General features: G+C 43.0%; 1 protein-coding gene across 2 annotated transcripts in view; it reads left to right on the top strand.

The window, feature by feature from the left end:
• OCA2 (OCA2 melanosomal transmembrane protein) overlaps nucleotides 1-16,165 on the top strand; it is a 200,529-nt gene extending 184,364 nt beyond the window's left edge. For both annotated transcript variants that reach the window (XM_069465829.1, XM_069465830.1), the window contains one exon: nucleotides 15,556-16,165. In XM_069465829.1, coding sequence (XP_069321930.1) covers nucleotides 15,556-15,640 — 85 coding nt within the window. In that variant the 3' untranslated portion in view covers nucleotides 15,641-16,165. The remainder of the gene's footprint in view (nucleotides 1-15,555) is intronic.
• The last annotated feature ends 1,245 nt before the right edge of the window (nucleotides 16,166-17,410 follow it).

Here is a 17,410-nt window from a genome sequence, read left to right as displayed (position 1 = left end):
GTGGCACCTCTGGGGGAGCAGGGAGGGAAGGGAATGAACTGGAAAAGAGAAGGGTGCTGAGTCAGGTGCCCTTAGGACAGCAAGGGTCAGCTTCTCCCCAGTCCTCGTTCCGCCGAGGCATGACCCTTCGAGGTACACATAGCACAGCTCTGCACAATCGGTTTTGGGGGGCGGGGTGTTCTTCGTGAAGTAGATGAAAGAGCTGACTACCGGTACAACAAACAAAATATGTTCATAGAATTTATTATTCCTTGTATGTGAATTGACATTTTTGCTATGGGTTTTCAAATTTGTCAGCAAAATACAAAAGTTCTCCTGTGTCCCTGACAAATAAATCTGTGATATAATTGTCCCTCAACTTGCATTATAAAATTCCCTCAGTGATGTTCTGTTCAGAGTCTCTCTGCATTTCTGTTCTCTTTAGCCAGATGTAGTACTGTATTTTGTCACAGAGGCATGTAATCTGGAAGATCAGACTATCTGCTCTTTCATTTCATCTCACTGAGGTTGCTCTATCTGTGGCCGGCTGCCTCAGAAATAGGCTTACTAGCTGTAATTATTTTACAAGTGTAGCTTTAATTTATAGATAAATATTCTTTCATCAGTCTTGGACATTATATATATATGAAATTTTAAAAGGACTATCATGATATAAAAAAAGAAGAGAAGGGAAGAGAAAGAGAGACAGAGAGCAAGGGAAAGATTGGGTTCAATTCCAATTCTTCAAAATAGAATGTAAGTCACAATAGAAAAGAGAATTTTGTGTGTTTTCTTTCCACCGCACTCTATCGGCAGCACATGGTGGATGTTCAAAAACATGTAGTAAAGGAATTGGTGGCAGCAAATGACTTTATTACACAGGCTTCAGTTTCCTCTTGTGTAAAATGAAGGTTTAGACAAGAATATCACCTCCCAGGTTCTTTCTCATTTTAAAATTCTAGAACTTTACCATAATTTTAATCTCAGTAGAACCTTTAAGGTTTTCAAAATCTATAATATGGTATATAAGCAAGAATGAAGCAGTTACCAAAGATGATAAAGTACACAGAAGAAATAGAAAGATTTAAGGATCTCGGTTTAACCTGCTGAGATTTAAAGATCTCAGGAAGTCAGTATTAATCAGTGGTGAGCGGGTGGTCAAAAAATATTTCAGTCTTTCAGTGACTAAATGGTAGTGAAGCCGCCCCTCTGCACTGTGTGGTCCACTTGTGCAGTGGTGTAAGAGCTTCGAACAGGGAGATGGGAGGACACTGGGAATCTCCCCCTCATCCACAGGATGGGCACAAGGAAAGATTTAAAAATCCCTTTCATCTAGGAAAGAGCTGGAGGAACAAGGTGTGCAGGACCTGGAAAAGAGAATATGCGGGAGGCTTGGTAGCTGCCTTCAAACACCTGAACAAGATGTGATTTCCCACATTGCTGCAGGGAACAGAGATGGGATATGTGCGCACAAGTGGGATTTTCGAGTCCTCACAAGGGAGGCAATTAACAATCGGAGCTTACGATGGAATGCCCTAGGAGGAAGCTAACTCTTTAATCTGGGAGGTGTCCAATTTAAGATTAGAGCCTTGATAAAACGATGATGATGTGTTTGATGGCCAAAATCTGGTATTTCCTGAGTGAAATTTATGAGAGAAGGCACTCAGCTTAGAATGATACAGAGAAGGTACTATTATATAATATCAGAATAATTCTGAATTAGATCAGAGTTTAAGAAGCTTTTTCCTCCTCATACTTTTGTAGAGAGGCACAAATATAAATTATGGACTATTATTTTCTAATTTTTTTATATTTAGCGTAGCTAAAATAGGTTTTGATGCTTGATATTTCCCTAATTCAGGGTCCTACAACCTTGTTTCTCCCATTCTGCTTTAAAAGGTATTCCCCAGAACATCGCTTGTTTAAAGTAATTCAAGAAAGAGGGTTTCCAGGTTAAAGACATTTTTAAAACACTGCATAATATATCAAACCCTTGGAAAGCCATAGTGCACATGGCACCCTGTAATTAATTACCCGAATAACCTGTGTTGCTCTTTAGCCAGTGTTTCTCAAATTTATTTGACCTTGGAATTTCATTTAAATAACACTCAGAGACATCCAAAGGAGCACACCTTGGAAATCAGGGCAGGCAGGCATGTGCCTTTGGGAGTCTCTTCCTGTCACATCCATGTGTAGGAAGCCTTCACGGGCTACTTGGGCAGCATGCACTGTCTTGATGGGCAACAGGGCACCCTTGCAGGAGCCAGGATCCACCTTCCAAAGGAGATGCGCAGGTGGCCGACTGTGGTTAGGGGAGAGACGGGAAGAAGAGTGGCAGCCTTGGGGCATGCTCCCTCTCCCCTATCCAGGGCAGACCAATCTGGGCAGGAGCACCAGGGGACAACAGGAGGTGGCCTGGCAGAGAGGTCTGCAGAGTCCAGAGTTCACCTTATCCCCTGTTTTTCTGCCATGGAAGGCCTGGTCATTCTGGGAAAACATTTCCTTTAAAGGAATTGAGTGAGGATCAGACACATTTTAAACATCCCTTTGAGAGGACTCTGCTTTCAGCCACTTTCTCTCTGATTCTACCAGAACCCTTTCTTTCATTTATGACATTTTTTTGTTACGGTAAGAACACTTGATGTGAAGTCTACTCTCTGAACAGATTCTTAAGTATACCATATAGTATTGTTATCTATAGGGATACTGTTGTACAGCTGGTCTCTAGAACTTAGTCAAAGCATATCAGTACAAACAAAAACACAATGAAACACAAAGACAGCAAGAGAGGAAAAGAGGGACAAAAGAGCTATAAGACAAACAGAAAACAATTAACAAAATGACAATAGGAAATCCTTTCCTATCAATAATTACTTTAAGTGTAAATGAATTAAACTCTCTATTCAAAAGACAAAAAGTTGATGAATGGATTTAAAAATGAAAACACCCCAGACCTAGCAATATGCTGTCTACAAGTGATTCACTTTAAATTTAAGGACACATATAGGCTGAAGGTAAAGGGATAGAGAAAATTGTTCCATGTAAATGGTAACCAAATGAGAACAGGGGTAGCTATAGTTATATCAGAAAAAATGGACTCTAAGTCAAAAACTGTCACCTAAGACAAAGAAGGACATTATATAATGATATGATCCACCAAGAAGGTATATAGCAATTATAAATATATATGCATCCAACATCAGAGCACCTAAATATATAAAGCAAACATTGACAGAACTGAAGGGAGACACAGACAGCAATACAGTAATAGTAGGAGACTTTAATACCCATCTTTCAATAAGGGATAGAAATCCATACAGAAAATCAATAAAGAAACACCTGATTGAACAACACTCTAGACCAGGTGGACCTAGTGGATCTGTACAGGTCATTCAGCCCAACAGCAGCGGAATAAGCATTCTTCTCAAGCACACACGGAACATGCTCCCGGGTAGATCACATGTTAGGTCACAAACAGGTTTTAGCAAATTTAAGAAGATTAGAATCATACTAAATATCTTTTCTGACCACAAAGGTATGAAACTAGAAATCACTTACGGTATTTTAAGTATTAAAGGAAATCCCAGAATTGTAGCACCTCGCAGTTCTGGTGAATTTCTGGCTCAGCTCTCTAGAGCAGTTTAGTTGAGCCTTAGTCCTCTCTTCCATGATAAAGGCATAATGCTGTCTAACAATATCCAGGTTGTTGTAAAAATTAAATAAAAGAGGCATGTAGAACTCATAGCACAATGCTCAGAGTGTAATAGTACTCAAGTGAAATTCCTGCATGTGTTTTGTCTTTCTTTCTCCTGCAAGGAGCCTAATTTATGACTTGCTGTCAATGTAGAAACTTTTCAATCTCCTTCCCCTGTCTCTGCAACTGGCCTTTTCCAGGCAAGAGCAGATTGTCTTGCAGCCTTCCTGACTTGCTCCAGTTTCCATCTTTTCTTCGCTTTTGGCTTGCTGCTGTGTGGAAGGTGTCTTGATGGGAGCCTGGGGACATCCCAGCAACTTTTCTTCTCTCCTGCTACTTAGGACCTCTGACATGACCACGTCTTTTTTTTTTTCAACAAGATATGCAATTAAAAAACTAAACATAGCGTTATAGTTTTAAAAACAGATATACAAGGGCTCCCTTTTGTGCATAGTGCCTCTTGCTACCCAAGCCATGTGTCCTAGGAAAGGGCCACATGGTGACTAATTTAATATTAAATCAGCCCAAAACTTCCTCTCAGAATGGAGTTATCCTTTCAACAAACACAAAGCTATCCACACAGGACTTTCCTCTTTTATTTTTCTTTCTTTATTTTTTATGGCCACATTCTCCTGGTGCATACGTGCTAGTTTAGAACACAGAAAAACAGGTACTGCCTAGCAAGAGCTCTACTGAACATGGTATTGTAAAAATAGAAAGAAAAGCCATTTGGATTTTTAAATGCTCAGTAGAGTTTTGTGGTTTCAGGTGCAGCAAGATATTTGATGTTAAAAACTAAAGTTAACTGACGGAATTATGTATCCCCAATGCCACTGTAATCATGGTATGCTTAAATTCTTAAAAAAGGAAATGTGAATTTCTAAAATAAGATCAATTTAATAAGGATTATTTGTGCTTAAAGTTTGCCTCCTAAAATGTGATAGTCTATGCTGAAAGGCTACTTTAATAGGGCTCGAAATAATGTAGAATGTGACCCATCACAGGCTCGTTAAAGAGAGCTTCTCTGCCTTCATTATTCTCCACTCATCCTTGCTGAGAATGGGTGATGAGGACCTCAGTGTGTATTCAAGTGAAATTCCTGCATGTTTTATTTCTTTTTTCCTCCTGCAAGGAGCCTAATTAGGGCTGGCTGATCTCTTCCTTGTATAGGAAATTCAGAAGAGCAAATGGTAAGGAACTTTGGGTGGTTAGCACCAACAAAGTTCCCATACACCACGATTTCTCTGCACCACATGCCGGTGGGATAGGGCACGGGGCCCCTGGATTGAGTCCCTGTTGAACCCCGTGCTCTGGTGCTCCCAGAGGGCCGGCCCTCCCCAGACACGTGCAGCGCTCTGCCCTGGGGTGCTCCTGCCCTCTAAGCCACAGGCAAGGGGAGGAAGTCCCTGGGCCAGTTCATGGCTTGCAGACTCTCTAAGGCATCTGGTCAGAATTTTGAGCTGGACTGCCATTCTGATAAACTCCTGATGTTAAAAATATTGTGTACTATGTGGTTTCATTGAAGTAAAAATGTGCACATAAACAAAAAATATGTGTACATGGAAAAATATGACAGCATTTCTGTTAGGATAATGAGATTATAGGTGACTTGGAACTTCAACATTTGGTATGTGGGTTTTTTTTTTTTTTGCCTTTAGTGATATAGATTTTCAGTATTTTTAACTGCACTTTTCCAGTTATACAAGCAATGCATGAACGCATTCTCCCTGTAACATGATAAAGTCAGACAATGTGGAAGTAGAGAACAAATCAGGGAAGTCTCCCTGTTCTGCCACAGCTCTCTCCCTCCCTAGAAACAATCCCTGCTAACACTGCTGCTGTTGCTCTGGCTCTTTTTCTGTGCATTGATCATATAGAAAGTATTTTAAGGATGTTAAGTAGGGCTCTTCCTGCTCTCTCAGAGTCTCCCCTGAGCCTGGAGCGTGGTCCAGTAGCGACAGAGACTATACTTTTCAAAGAGGGGTTCTCGAGCTCTGTGCTCAGGGCTGACCACGGTGGCCCCACTGCTGGCCTGCAAACTTAGCCCACTATGCACCTCGAGGGCATGCAGAAGACAGGCTGGGCACTGACCGGGACCCGTGAAGGAGGCTGTCTTGGAAGAGAGTAGAAGGGCTGGCGTGGTGAGCAGTGCCCTCCTTGGGGGTGGTGGCCCTCCCTGCCACACATGCATGGGGGTCAGCTCCCTGCTGCTGCTCCCTGCATCTCCCTTGGTGAGGGAGCTTTTGAGAAAACTGCCCTGATGTTGCCTGGGAAAGTCCAGAGTGGCTCCTGAGCTATGTGGAGCGATATTGGATTAAATAAAGAGAGTTGTAGAGGGGTGGTCCCCCTACCCCCAGGGATTGCTGACACCAAATTGTCCCACAGAGTAAGTGTGTGCCAAGCATAGTAGTCAGCCTGGAGCTGTGTTCTAGGGACTCTGACCTCAGCAGTTGGAGTGATGTAGAACATACCCTCTGAGCAGGGCAGCGACATCCTCAGAGGTCAGTTCTCAGGGAACCACAGGAGGGGCAGCCTGCAGCATCTGAGGACAGGTGCCTTCAGCCTCCTCCTGCTCCCAGCGCTGTGGGGAGAGTGGCCAGCGCACGGGTGTGGGCTGGTCCTGTGAGGGCAGAGGGGGCTGACCCTGAATGGCCAACTGGAGGGGACATGGGCTACACAGTCTGTGTAATTCAGCACCTCCTAGGTTCCCCTGAAGGCTATTAAGCAGGGGGAAGGCAACTAATCTTGTGATTTAACACAATTTTACAGCAACATTTCAGCAAGGACTAAGAGGAGGGAGAGAGAGAAAGAGGGAAGAAGATGGACAGGAGGGAAGGCAGGAGGTAGGGATGGAGGGAGGGGCAACGCACACAAAGGGTAGGGAGGCACAGAGGTAGACAGTGAAAACAGCATGGCGAAGGTGATGCGTCTGTCCATACACGCAGCACTGTGGGCCAGAGCCACAGGTAAGGCAGGGAGAAATTATTAAGAGATGGAAAAAGCCCCAAAATATTGATAGAAACATAAATTTTGGATTTTATGCCTGACAGATTACAAAGGCTAAGGAGCAAATTGTGACTTAAATTAAAGGCTGGAGGAAGAGTCATGCCCAAGGAAAAAAGCCAGGAAGTAGCCCCCATTTAAGGATAGACATGGGGGCTTTGTTGTTGGAAGTTGTTATGGACTAAATTGTGTCTCCTCAAAATTTATAAGTTGAAGCCATAACCCCCAGCACCTCAGAATGTGACTGTGTTTGGGGAAAGCGCTTTTAAACGGGTGATTAGTTAAATGAGGTGGACCCTCATGCAATCTGACTGGTGTCTTTTAAGAAGAGGAGATTAGGACACAGACCGAGAAGGAAGACCATGTGAGGACACAGGGAGAAGACGGCTGTCTACGAGTTCCTGGCCATGAAGGGAAGGGAGGTTGGACACACCTTGTTATACTCCCTCCCTTTTGGAGTGTAGACACAACTGACCAGCATTAATGTTAAGACAGAGATCATAAGACTGACTTATTGTGACATTAAGATACTAAATTACTAACAGGACCCAAGGCCATGCAAAGCAAAGTTTAAATCACCTGCAGGCCACCAGTGTGCTTAACAAATCACTTGAGTCTGTATATTGTACTTGTCTCTGATTAGCAGATTCCTTATCTTAACTGAAAACATTCCAAGCCTTTAGAAAAGCTTCATTTCTTTAACCAATTACAAATCAAAGAATCTTTGAGCCCACCTATAACCTATAAGCACCCCCTTTCGAGATGTCCTGCCTTTTCGGGTCAAATCAATGTATACCTTCTGTGTATTGATTTATGGTTTCACCCACAATTACTGTCTCCCTAAAATGTATAAAACCAAACTGTTGCCCAGTCAGCTTAGGACCACTTACTGAAGGCTTCTTGGATTTGTGGATTCCCTGGGCCATGGTAACATATATTGGCTCAGAATAAACCTCTTTAAATTATTTTACAGAGTTTTGGTTTTTTTCTGTTAACAATAGATGACACTTTGGCATTAATCAAGAAAAAGAATAGAAAAGCAATATTGAACAAAATTATGTATGAACAAAGGAAAAATATCAAATAACAGAGGTAAAGAAGATTAGCGTTATGTTAGACTATTACATATATGTGCTCATAAACATTAGAATTTTTATAAATGTATTTTTTTTGAAAAATATAAATAACTAAAATTATTTTAGAGGCCAGGCACAGTGGCTCATTCCTGTAATACTAGTACTTTGAGGGCTGAGGCGGGAGGGTCAGTTGAGGCCAGGAGTTGGAGACCAGGCTGAGCAAGAGTGAGACCCCATCTTCACCAAAAATAGAAAAAATTAGTCAGGTGTGATGGCACGTACCTGTAGTTCCAGCTACTTGGGAGGCTGAGGCAGGGGGGATCACTTGAGCCCAGGAGTTTTAGGTTGTAGTGAGTTATGATGACATCACTGCACACCAGCCTGGGCAACATAGCAAGATCCTATCTCAAAAAAAAATTTTTTTAGAAAGTTGCGGAACAAATGAATATTCTGTTTGAGACCTCTCATGCCCATTCTTCTCTCTTTGCCTGTTAAATCCCTACTCACTGTTAACACCGATCTCAAAGTCATTTTCTCATGAACCTTCTCTGTCTGCTCAGCCCACACACCCACTAGTGGAGCACCTCTCAGCAGAGGGGGAGCTTCCTTCTGGTGCCCCCTGCAGACACCGAGGACGCGCCTCTGTGCAGCGCTCACTGGAGTGTACTGCAAAGTTGTTTTCATATCTGCCTTTTTCACTGTGGGCTTCTCACAGGCAGGGACCAAGTGTTATTTCTGTTTACATCCTCAACACACTATCCTACACATAGTCCCGCATAGATGGTGAAGGCACTAATGACTTCAGTGGGATTGGAGTGGAGAGAAGGACAGTTTACTGTGATCAAGGCAGACGCCAATCAGCAGGGAGGAATTAACGGTATGAGAGAAACTCCATGGAGCAGTTCTTAGGGGAGCGCCAAGGAGATGCAACCCAGCATTTGAGTTTGACACACAAAGAAGAAGAAAGGAAGGTAATAACACAGCGTTTGCTTGGTACATACACACCTAATGTTTTTTCAAAAAGTTGGAAGAAGGAAGGTCATCTTCTGAAGATGGCAATAAGGGAGAGGAAGCTAGGAAATGCTAGCAGCGGGATTGAAGGGAACTAGCATGTGCCTCCACGTGGTGCCAAGTGTCTCCTAGGCTGGGCGGCTCCATCCCTGCTCAGTGGGGATGTTCAGCAGGTAACGGGGCTCCCCCAACACTGGGGGGTGTTTAAGGAAGTGAGAGGCCCACTGAGCTTGGCTCTGAGGGAGGGGAGAGGGCTAGCCGTGAGCAGAGGGAGTGGGCTGAGAGGCACGAAGTGTGCAGTGAAAAGGATAGAAAGCCCGTTTGCAGAAAGACCAAGGCAGGCAATGTTCTCAGTTTCTTTCTCATTTGGTGGCTAAAGATGATAGATAACATTTCATAAGGTTGAATGCATGAAAAAGAAACCACCCAAACTGGAGTCTCTTCTGATGGAATAAAAGCAAATATCAATAGAATTTCATCCGTAGGCACCTTTTGCTTCACAAGCGTTGCCTCCTCCCCTCGAGGCGCTGCTCCCTGCCATGGTTTCTGTAGCTGTTTCTCTGTCATCCTTCCAGACCTTACCCTTGAACTCTGCTGCTAAGCCGGTCACTAATGCAATGGGGAGGCTCTGCAGGCACCGTGAAGCCCCCTCCCCACTCTGAACACGCCTTTTCTCCTCTATGGTCCTTCAGGTTTGCCTCATCTCCTGCCCCCCTGGAACCCCTCCTCCTCTTTCTGTGGGAAACACAGTGATGGGGCTTTATTTCCAGGAGGCAGAGACTTCTCCAGCCTCTCCTCATGAGAAGGAGTAGATAACTGTCACCCTAGGAGACTCAGGAGATGAGGTATGAGGCTGTTCAAGTGGGGACTGAGGATGAGAAGGTGACCCCTGTCCTGAGGCCCAGAGGGACCCAAGGACAGGCCAAAAGGCTGCAGAGTGCGGACCTCAAGGGGTTCGCTGGCTGCAGAAAGTGGGGCGGTCTGTGTGAGCCGTGTGCACTTGCGGTTGGCCCCACGGGGCCGTGGAAGCAGGAGCTGTTCCTGCTTTTGCTCAGAAACACACAGAACCTTTGTAGAAAGGCAACAGCAAAATGCCTTTTGTTTAGGGACTATAGTCATGGTCTGTTATAAAGCCTGTTGGGAAGCAAAGACAAACAGGAAGAATGGTTTCAGTCTAAAACGCGAGTAGGAGACTTCATTAGCAAACATTTCTTTTTGGAAACCAGATCTCTTTTTGGTGTGCCAAGCTTCGCTGGAAATGCGCTGGGCACAGTTCTGGGCCTGCCCCATTTCCAGCAATGGAAGCCTGGGCTCCTTGTCAGCACAGGCAGGTTTTTCACTTGCAACTAAATGCATGTAAGGCAGGGTCTGCCTGGACATCCCTCTGACATTTTGCATCTTGATTTGTGCTTTGACATTCAAATGCTTTTGTCTTCTGTAACACAACGCGATGACTGAGCCAGAATGGATTGAAAATAATCCCAGAGGGAAATGAAAGCACAACGTGGTGCTGGATGTTGAGCAAATACACTTTTCCTAAGCCTTTTGGTGAAGGTTTTGCTTTTATAAAGAGGCTTGGGGAGTAAGACAAATGGATCTTCTGGGACATGGAAGGCTCCTGGTGAACTTGGAGCATCCATGTCCTGTGTCTCTGGAGTCCTGCTGGCAGTGACAGGAAGTCATTACTTCCTCTCTTCAAATAAATCTCCCTCCAGCAGGCTGTCGGCTGGGCAGTGAGTGGGGCATTGAAACAGCAATCGGGCTGCCCGCACCCCCACAGGAGAAAGCAGCGGGGCTCAGCCCAAGCAGGAACACGCTTGCCTTTGAAGTTCCATGGAAAGAGCTGCCTGCTGGCCAAGAGCTGCCTTCATCCTCCAAACACTGGGGCAGTGTGCTGGCTAGTAGCAGTGTTGCTGTCACAGGGTCCCATAAACGACTTTGTCACTTGTCTTGACTCTAGCACATGTCAACCTTAAATAACAAGATTCAGAAAATATGATTAAGTATACAGTTTATTTGAGCCAAAGCTTGAGGATGGTCACCCAGGAGCACGGATTCAAGTGGCCCTGAACGTACACTCTGATTAGCAGGGGTGGGGAACATTTTCATGGTGGAAGCCGCATTAATTTAGCTGTACTCAAATAAGGCTGCATTCAAGAAACTTCAATTAGATATACTTAAAAATGTACATTATTTTATAAAAATTGAACCACTATATACTTAATAATTTCAAAAATGAAAACTCTTTGTTAATTTTAAAGTTAATTAACCTTTTACCGACTTTGTGATGCTCCTTTTTGTTGGAAAGCATTTGAATATTTGGTTGTAGCGTGGAGGTCGCCGTTTCAGTTGATCCTCTGGATGGGTGTCAGTCATTTGTGACCTTAAAGGCATCTTGATTTGGGTTAGGCAGGAGAATGTAGATTTGCAGCAATAAGTGGTTGAAAAGCAAGAAAGCATTTTCTGGGCATGTTGCTGCAGGTGTGGATATTCTGCATTTTTCCATATTTCAATTCCATCTTTCTTAGCATCAAACAATGACTTTAAAATTTTGTCTATTGAGAGCTCAATCAATTCCATCTGTGGTTTCTTTAGGTGCCTTGGTGATATCAACTAGGTGAGGCTGAAATGCTAATTTGAGTGTGATGTCATGATTCTCAAAGTCAGTGAAACTTTCATTGTATTCTCCAATTAATAGGTCTATAACAGCTGCGTATTCTTCAAAGGATTCACATATATCGTCCTGTTCATCAATGACTTTTGCTAACTGGGGAAAGTGTTCATCTGAAATTTCCTTTTAAAGAACAGTTGTTTTGAAAAAAGATAGCTTTTTTTGAAATGTTTAGTTTTTTTGCCCTATATCATACATAGACTTAGTTTTACCTTACAAAGAAATATTCAAATTGTTTTGATTTGACATGATATCACACAGAAATGCTGCATTCCTATAGAAATCTTCTTTCAATAATTCACATTGCTGATTCTGTTCTTCATAAAATTGAACTATCTGTTCTTGCAGAGATAAAATTTTGGCTAACACCTGTCCCTGTGATAGCCAACACACTTTAGAATGATAGGGCAAATCCACACTGAATACCTTATCATTCAGCTTTAGCATGTTATGAAACTGATGATGCCTTGTTGCATTTGCAGGAATGTAGTTACCAGTACTTATAACTTGTTGCACTTAAAATAGTATCTTTAGCACAGAGATTTTGCTGATGCAAGATACAATGAAAAGAAATGAGAGCATCTGGATCTGTTAATATATTTTTTATCTGTAAAAGAAACCCTTCATGTTTTCCTGTCATGGAATGTGCACCATCTGTATACTTTGTACATACACTCACTAAATTTACCAAATTCAGTCCAATTTGACAATATTTATCTTAAAAGTTTTTGAAGATATCTATTCCGTGTTCTGTTCGCAAGAGTCCCCAAAGCAAGTAACTCTTTGTAGCAAAGAAAATCTATTATGACCCAGATGAAGTAGAAAACCTGTGCTGAGTCAGTAGTATCAGTTGATTCATCCAAAGCAATTGAATAATATATACTTTCCTTTTGAAGTATTGCATGAAATTGTTCTGTTAAGTTGAAGGCTAATTCATGCTGCTGATCAGTTATGGTTCTCCCTAAAAGAGGCAGTTGCTTGTACTTTGAAACACTACCCAGGTCTAAGCATCCTACAACTTTGACAGTGCATTCTTTCACAATTTCTACATCACTGAATGGCTTCCCCTTTTTTCCAAGTATATAAGCTACTTTATATGTTGCTTCAGTGGCATTATTTCTAGGTCTTATCGCTGCTTGAAAGAACTGTCTTTGCTTTTACTTTTCATCTTTTGATTTCTGCAATACAACCTTTCACGTCTCTCTAATTTAAAATATTTGTGGTCCTCATGAGTGTTATAATGTTGATGAGCATTGAATTTCTTTAATGTTGATATTGTAATATCACAAAGCAAGCAAATAGTCTTATCTTTAGCAGAAACAAGATAATATTGCAAGTCTCCATCCTTATTAAAAAAATCTGTTTTCTTCCTTCAGCGTTCTCTTGGTCTTCTTTGACATGATGGGCTGTCAAGCAGACAGAATTAAAAAATACTGTTGATCTGTGCAACTATTAACAAATTCCAGTTCAAACAGAAACAATGCACTGTTGTCAAAAGCTGATAACAGTACTTGACCCCCATAAACTTTCGCCAACCAGCCTTGTATGCCAGTGGTGCCAGTCAGGCAGGGGAAGTTAGGACTAAATCATGAGTGTAGCAGCCGTCAATTTAGCCCTATGGCTTACTAATGTTCTAATTGTGCCTGTCAATCTGAGAGGATTATTTTGCTGAAACTTATATTTGTTGGTGTTTTAAATACATTCATTTTAAAAATAAAAAATATAAAAGATGAACAAAAATGTATTAATAAAAATAGAAGGATTTGTTCTGTAAACATTTGGATTCAGTCTAAAGTCCACATTTAAGGACCTAGAAGGCCACATGTGGCTTTCAGTCTGCAGTACAGGTTCCCCACCTCTGTAACTAGTGGGTTTTTAAGAAAAAAAGAGGCAGTTTCTAAATTATTACCAAGAATTTACATTAAAATAACATAAGCCATTGATAGACTATACATGGTTCTTGTATCACAAATTCCAGGAACACGAAGATAATGGCCCAGGGAGCTAGTCAGGAACAATTGCCCCCAGGCATGGGTTCAGAGGGCTTGATTGAAGCCCCACACTCCTGTCTTCCTGGGCCTGATACAGTTTGTTGTCTGGGCTGCTTTTCTTTTCTCACTAATATTAGAGGAATTTTTTGTGTGTGTGCCTTTCAAAATGTATAAGAGGCTGCCTGTGAGATGGGCCCCCCACAGGGTGGTGGCGGAACCCCTGCAGGCTGGGAGTGCTTCTATCTCCAACCTGCTTTCTCTGCAGTGGCCTCTGCAGTGGCCTCAGTGGCCTCAAGCCATGGGTATCTACCCCGAAAGCTCCAGTCCAGGGCCCTCACTCCCCATGCAGCCTACAGCTATGAGCTTGCCTTTTCAAATGCTTTCAGCCGGAGGATGGGCCCTCCTGGAGCTGTTGTCCAATATGGTAGCCTCCAGCCTCTATGGCTACTGAGCCTTGAGATGTATTTGCCAATTTCTCTTGCCAGTTTTTTTTAGTTGTTTCATGTATTTTTTAGTTCAGTTTGACAAATACACGTTTAAGGTTACTATGATGTCTTGATGGGTTGAATGTTTTATCAATATACAATGTCCCTCTCTGCCCTTCACAGTGGCTAGACATTGTGAGGGAACAATGTGTTTCTGATGAAGTCTGAATGCTTGCATCAATCCCTGGGTGATGCACCTTCTCAGGGCTGGTGGCCTTCCTGAGACACCAGTGGCTCTCACTTGGGAGCACAGCAAAACTATCCATAAGGAACCTCTTCTCTTGGGCTCCTCAAGAACAAGGTCCATACCTTGGCAAGGCAGATTTGATTCTAGAACATGAACACGTGTCTGAGAGCCCAGGTTGAGATATTCAGCATCTTACCTGAGATTGACTCGTTTTATACAATCTGTCATTGTGGAACGAAGGCCTGTGTTTCTGTGAAGGCTTGCGATGATGTTTGTGATACCTGGAGTTGATCAGACACTGTCGTGGGTTGTATTGTTCCAGAATTCAATAATCAAGGCTGACATTTTACAAACATATTTAGCTATTTTCAAAACTAAAGTTGATAAATCTTAAGAAATTGAAATTGTTTTTCTGAAATCTGTTATGTGTGTGTGTGTGTGTGTTTTTTTTTTTTTTATTTTTGGTAAAATAAAATGTGTTCAGAAGAGAAGCTAAGAAAATCCTACTACCTTTCTGAAATGGCCAAGTCTGCTCTAGAATTTAAAGAGCTGTTTCACTCATGGATATAGTCCCTGTGTTAAATCATAGCTTTGAAGGGAGAAGCTTGCTGTGGCTGTTTCCAAGGAGCTTCTTCCCACGTGCACGGCCAGGGCAGGAAGAAAGCCATTATCTTTAATATTATAATTATCCACACTGGGCTCTTGCTGCTGAATTTCTAAGCCTTTTGAAACCAAAACTGTAACCTTTGCAGGGACTTTTCTTAATGACAAAGCGGAACTAAACAATGGCTACATAGCATGGATTCCAAATGCCCAGTGGGAATCTGTCAACATTTGTTAAGTTAGGGTAAGAATTCATGGAACATGGGCATGTTGGTGGAGCCATGCGATGAGGGAAGCTTCATCTTCCTAGGGCTGTGTTTGTATTTGTGCATACCTGTCCACACATGTCACATCTCACCAATGGAGAAGAAAATCCTATTCTTCCTCTTACTTCTTTAACCAGAGATGGCCCTATTTTCCAACTCTACTTCTCAAGCTCCCCTCGGCTTTGAGTGTGAGGGACTTTAGGAGTCTATGGGAATATGACCTCTCTGGGAAATCTCCAGAAAGGATTATTGGAGGATGACACTGTTGGAGGAAACATACAGAGGTGTAAATAGTGGCCCAGTACACAACATTGGCAGTGTGAATGAAGAACCGGCCTCTCATGTTGTAAATGAACAAACTGAGGCTACAAATATCCATTAGAAATTGCACTCAACAGAAGCATGCACCCACATAATCTAGGCTAAAACTAACTTTTTGATCTCTAGAAATAAAAGGTAATGAACTTTGTGAATATATAAAGATCCTAAGGCCACGTTCTTTTAGAATAACATGTTATGGTAAAGAGTCCATATCTCATAGTTCTCAGCAAACACCAGATGTCATAACCCGTCTCTCTTTGTATTTCAGATTGGGCTTCCCAATGATGGTTGTGTCCTGCACCATCGGGATGTGTTATCTCCTTGTTGCTCATGTGGTGGTGGGATGGAACTAACAGATACCCATCCATCGCTTGAAGACTAAGGGAAACTTGATCCATCACAAACATCAGTCAGAAAACTATCCTGACACCACTCTTTGGAGAAAAAATGGTGCTTACCCTGGGGATGCCACGGAGTGGAGATGCACTGGAAGAGAATTGTGGTGCTCATACTCCTGTTCCTGTGGATGCTGGGAGATCATGGCCTCTGCCATGTTTCCTTTCTTCCCAAGGACAAGACACAGGAAATACAAGATGACTTACTCAAAATTCCCCTGCAGAAAAATTGGTATATTTCAAAACACTTCTTGCTATTCTATGTAGGAAAAGACACATATCCACCCATAATTGCTTGTGCTGCTTAATTGTCATTCCTCCTGAGGCTATATGCAATTTTTCTTCATGTAATCACTTTTCATATTAAAATAATCAGCATTCAAATTGTATGCCCTTCTAAATATAGGCTCTTCCTGGGAAAAGGTACATTGCTCCTAAGGAAACATTTTATGTATTAAAAAAGCAAACTGTTCCTTGAGAAAAGGTTTTGGAATTTATTAGTTTCTTAGATTTTCAATAGTATACATTATGTAAAATTGCATTTTATCCATTTATATTTTTGTCTGGAGTTTTTAAGTTTTTAATTAAAAGTCCAGGAATTTGACTTGCAGAAAAATCATAGGTGCCTTTTAAATATTTTACATATTTAACAGCCTAAAGTAATGATTTTCTGTTTTGCAAGTGGTACATGCTATTTCCATCAATTACACAGAAGTGTAGTCAATACCCTCAGTTCTACTTGCCCGGCGGGACTCTGGTTCAGTTGATGTTACATTAATTGCAGTTCTTTGGAGCATCCCACGTGGGGCAGGAGTGGTGAGGACAGAGAGCGAGCGCCCCATGCTTCCGCTGAGGCTTCGCCCGCTGTGCTTCCTAAATGCCTGCTGATGCCCTGGGAACCTCTTCTAACGTTTTCAGTCTTCTGTGTGTGATACCTTGAGATGGACATGTTTGCCAGGGACTCTGCGCAGAAGGGATCATTGTGTAAAGCGTCTGACTTCAAAAGGTTTAAGATGCTCAGGGCAGTAAGACATCAGGAGACTTTTCTGCTCCCTTTCTGTCACCCGCACCCTCAGGGTGGATGAGCCCTTTCTGCTGTTTAGAGTCTGAATTTGTGCAACGGCAACCTGCTCCCTTCCTGCCAGGTTGGGAGAGTTCATAAGAATATGCCCTTTGGATTCCTTGACAGCGAAGCTGACATGCAACCCCATTTTTATTTTAAATTCTGGTCTTAGACAACCTCACACAGGTGCCCCCGCGTGTACTTGCCTGGACACTCAGGCGAGCCCGTGGCCCAGGCTGCACAGGGAAGGAGCCTCCCAGCCATTCCTGCCTGGCGCTCTCTGCTTGGCCACACTGAATCCTAGGTGTCCCCTGAGCCCTTTCACTAAAAGGCATGGTATCCTCTCCTACCCACATTGCGATGCCTGCAGGTGGCCTTGGTGTCTTCCTTGTGCCCAGCTGCTGCGTCCAGCTCAGCTCACGTCCACCCTTCCTCCCTCCACACCTCCCTCCGGTTCACTCGAGCCCCATCTCCCCCGCCTGCTGCCTCGCCTTGCTGGTGTCTCCCTCAGCTCCTCAGTCCTTCCGTCTCAGTCTGGAAACCCGCTAGCCCCCGGCCATTCCTCCCTCTCCCTCACTCCCCCAGGCCTTCCCTGCTGTTCAAGTTCAGGCCTCGTGTGTTGTGATTTCTCTGGCCCAGCCACCTGCCTGTGCTCCACCTCCAGG

The sequence above is a fragment of the Eulemur rufifrons genome, chromosome 3, assembly GCF_041146395.1.
Source record: "Eulemur rufifrons isolate Redbay chromosome 3, OSU_ERuf_1, whole genome shotgun sequence".
Lineage (NCBI taxonomy): Eukaryota > Metazoa > Chordata > Mammalia > Primates > Lemuridae > Eulemur > Eulemur rufifrons.
The sequence above is the reverse complement of the archived record's forward strand: the minus strand, read 5'-3'. Positions and strand labels throughout refer to the sequence as shown.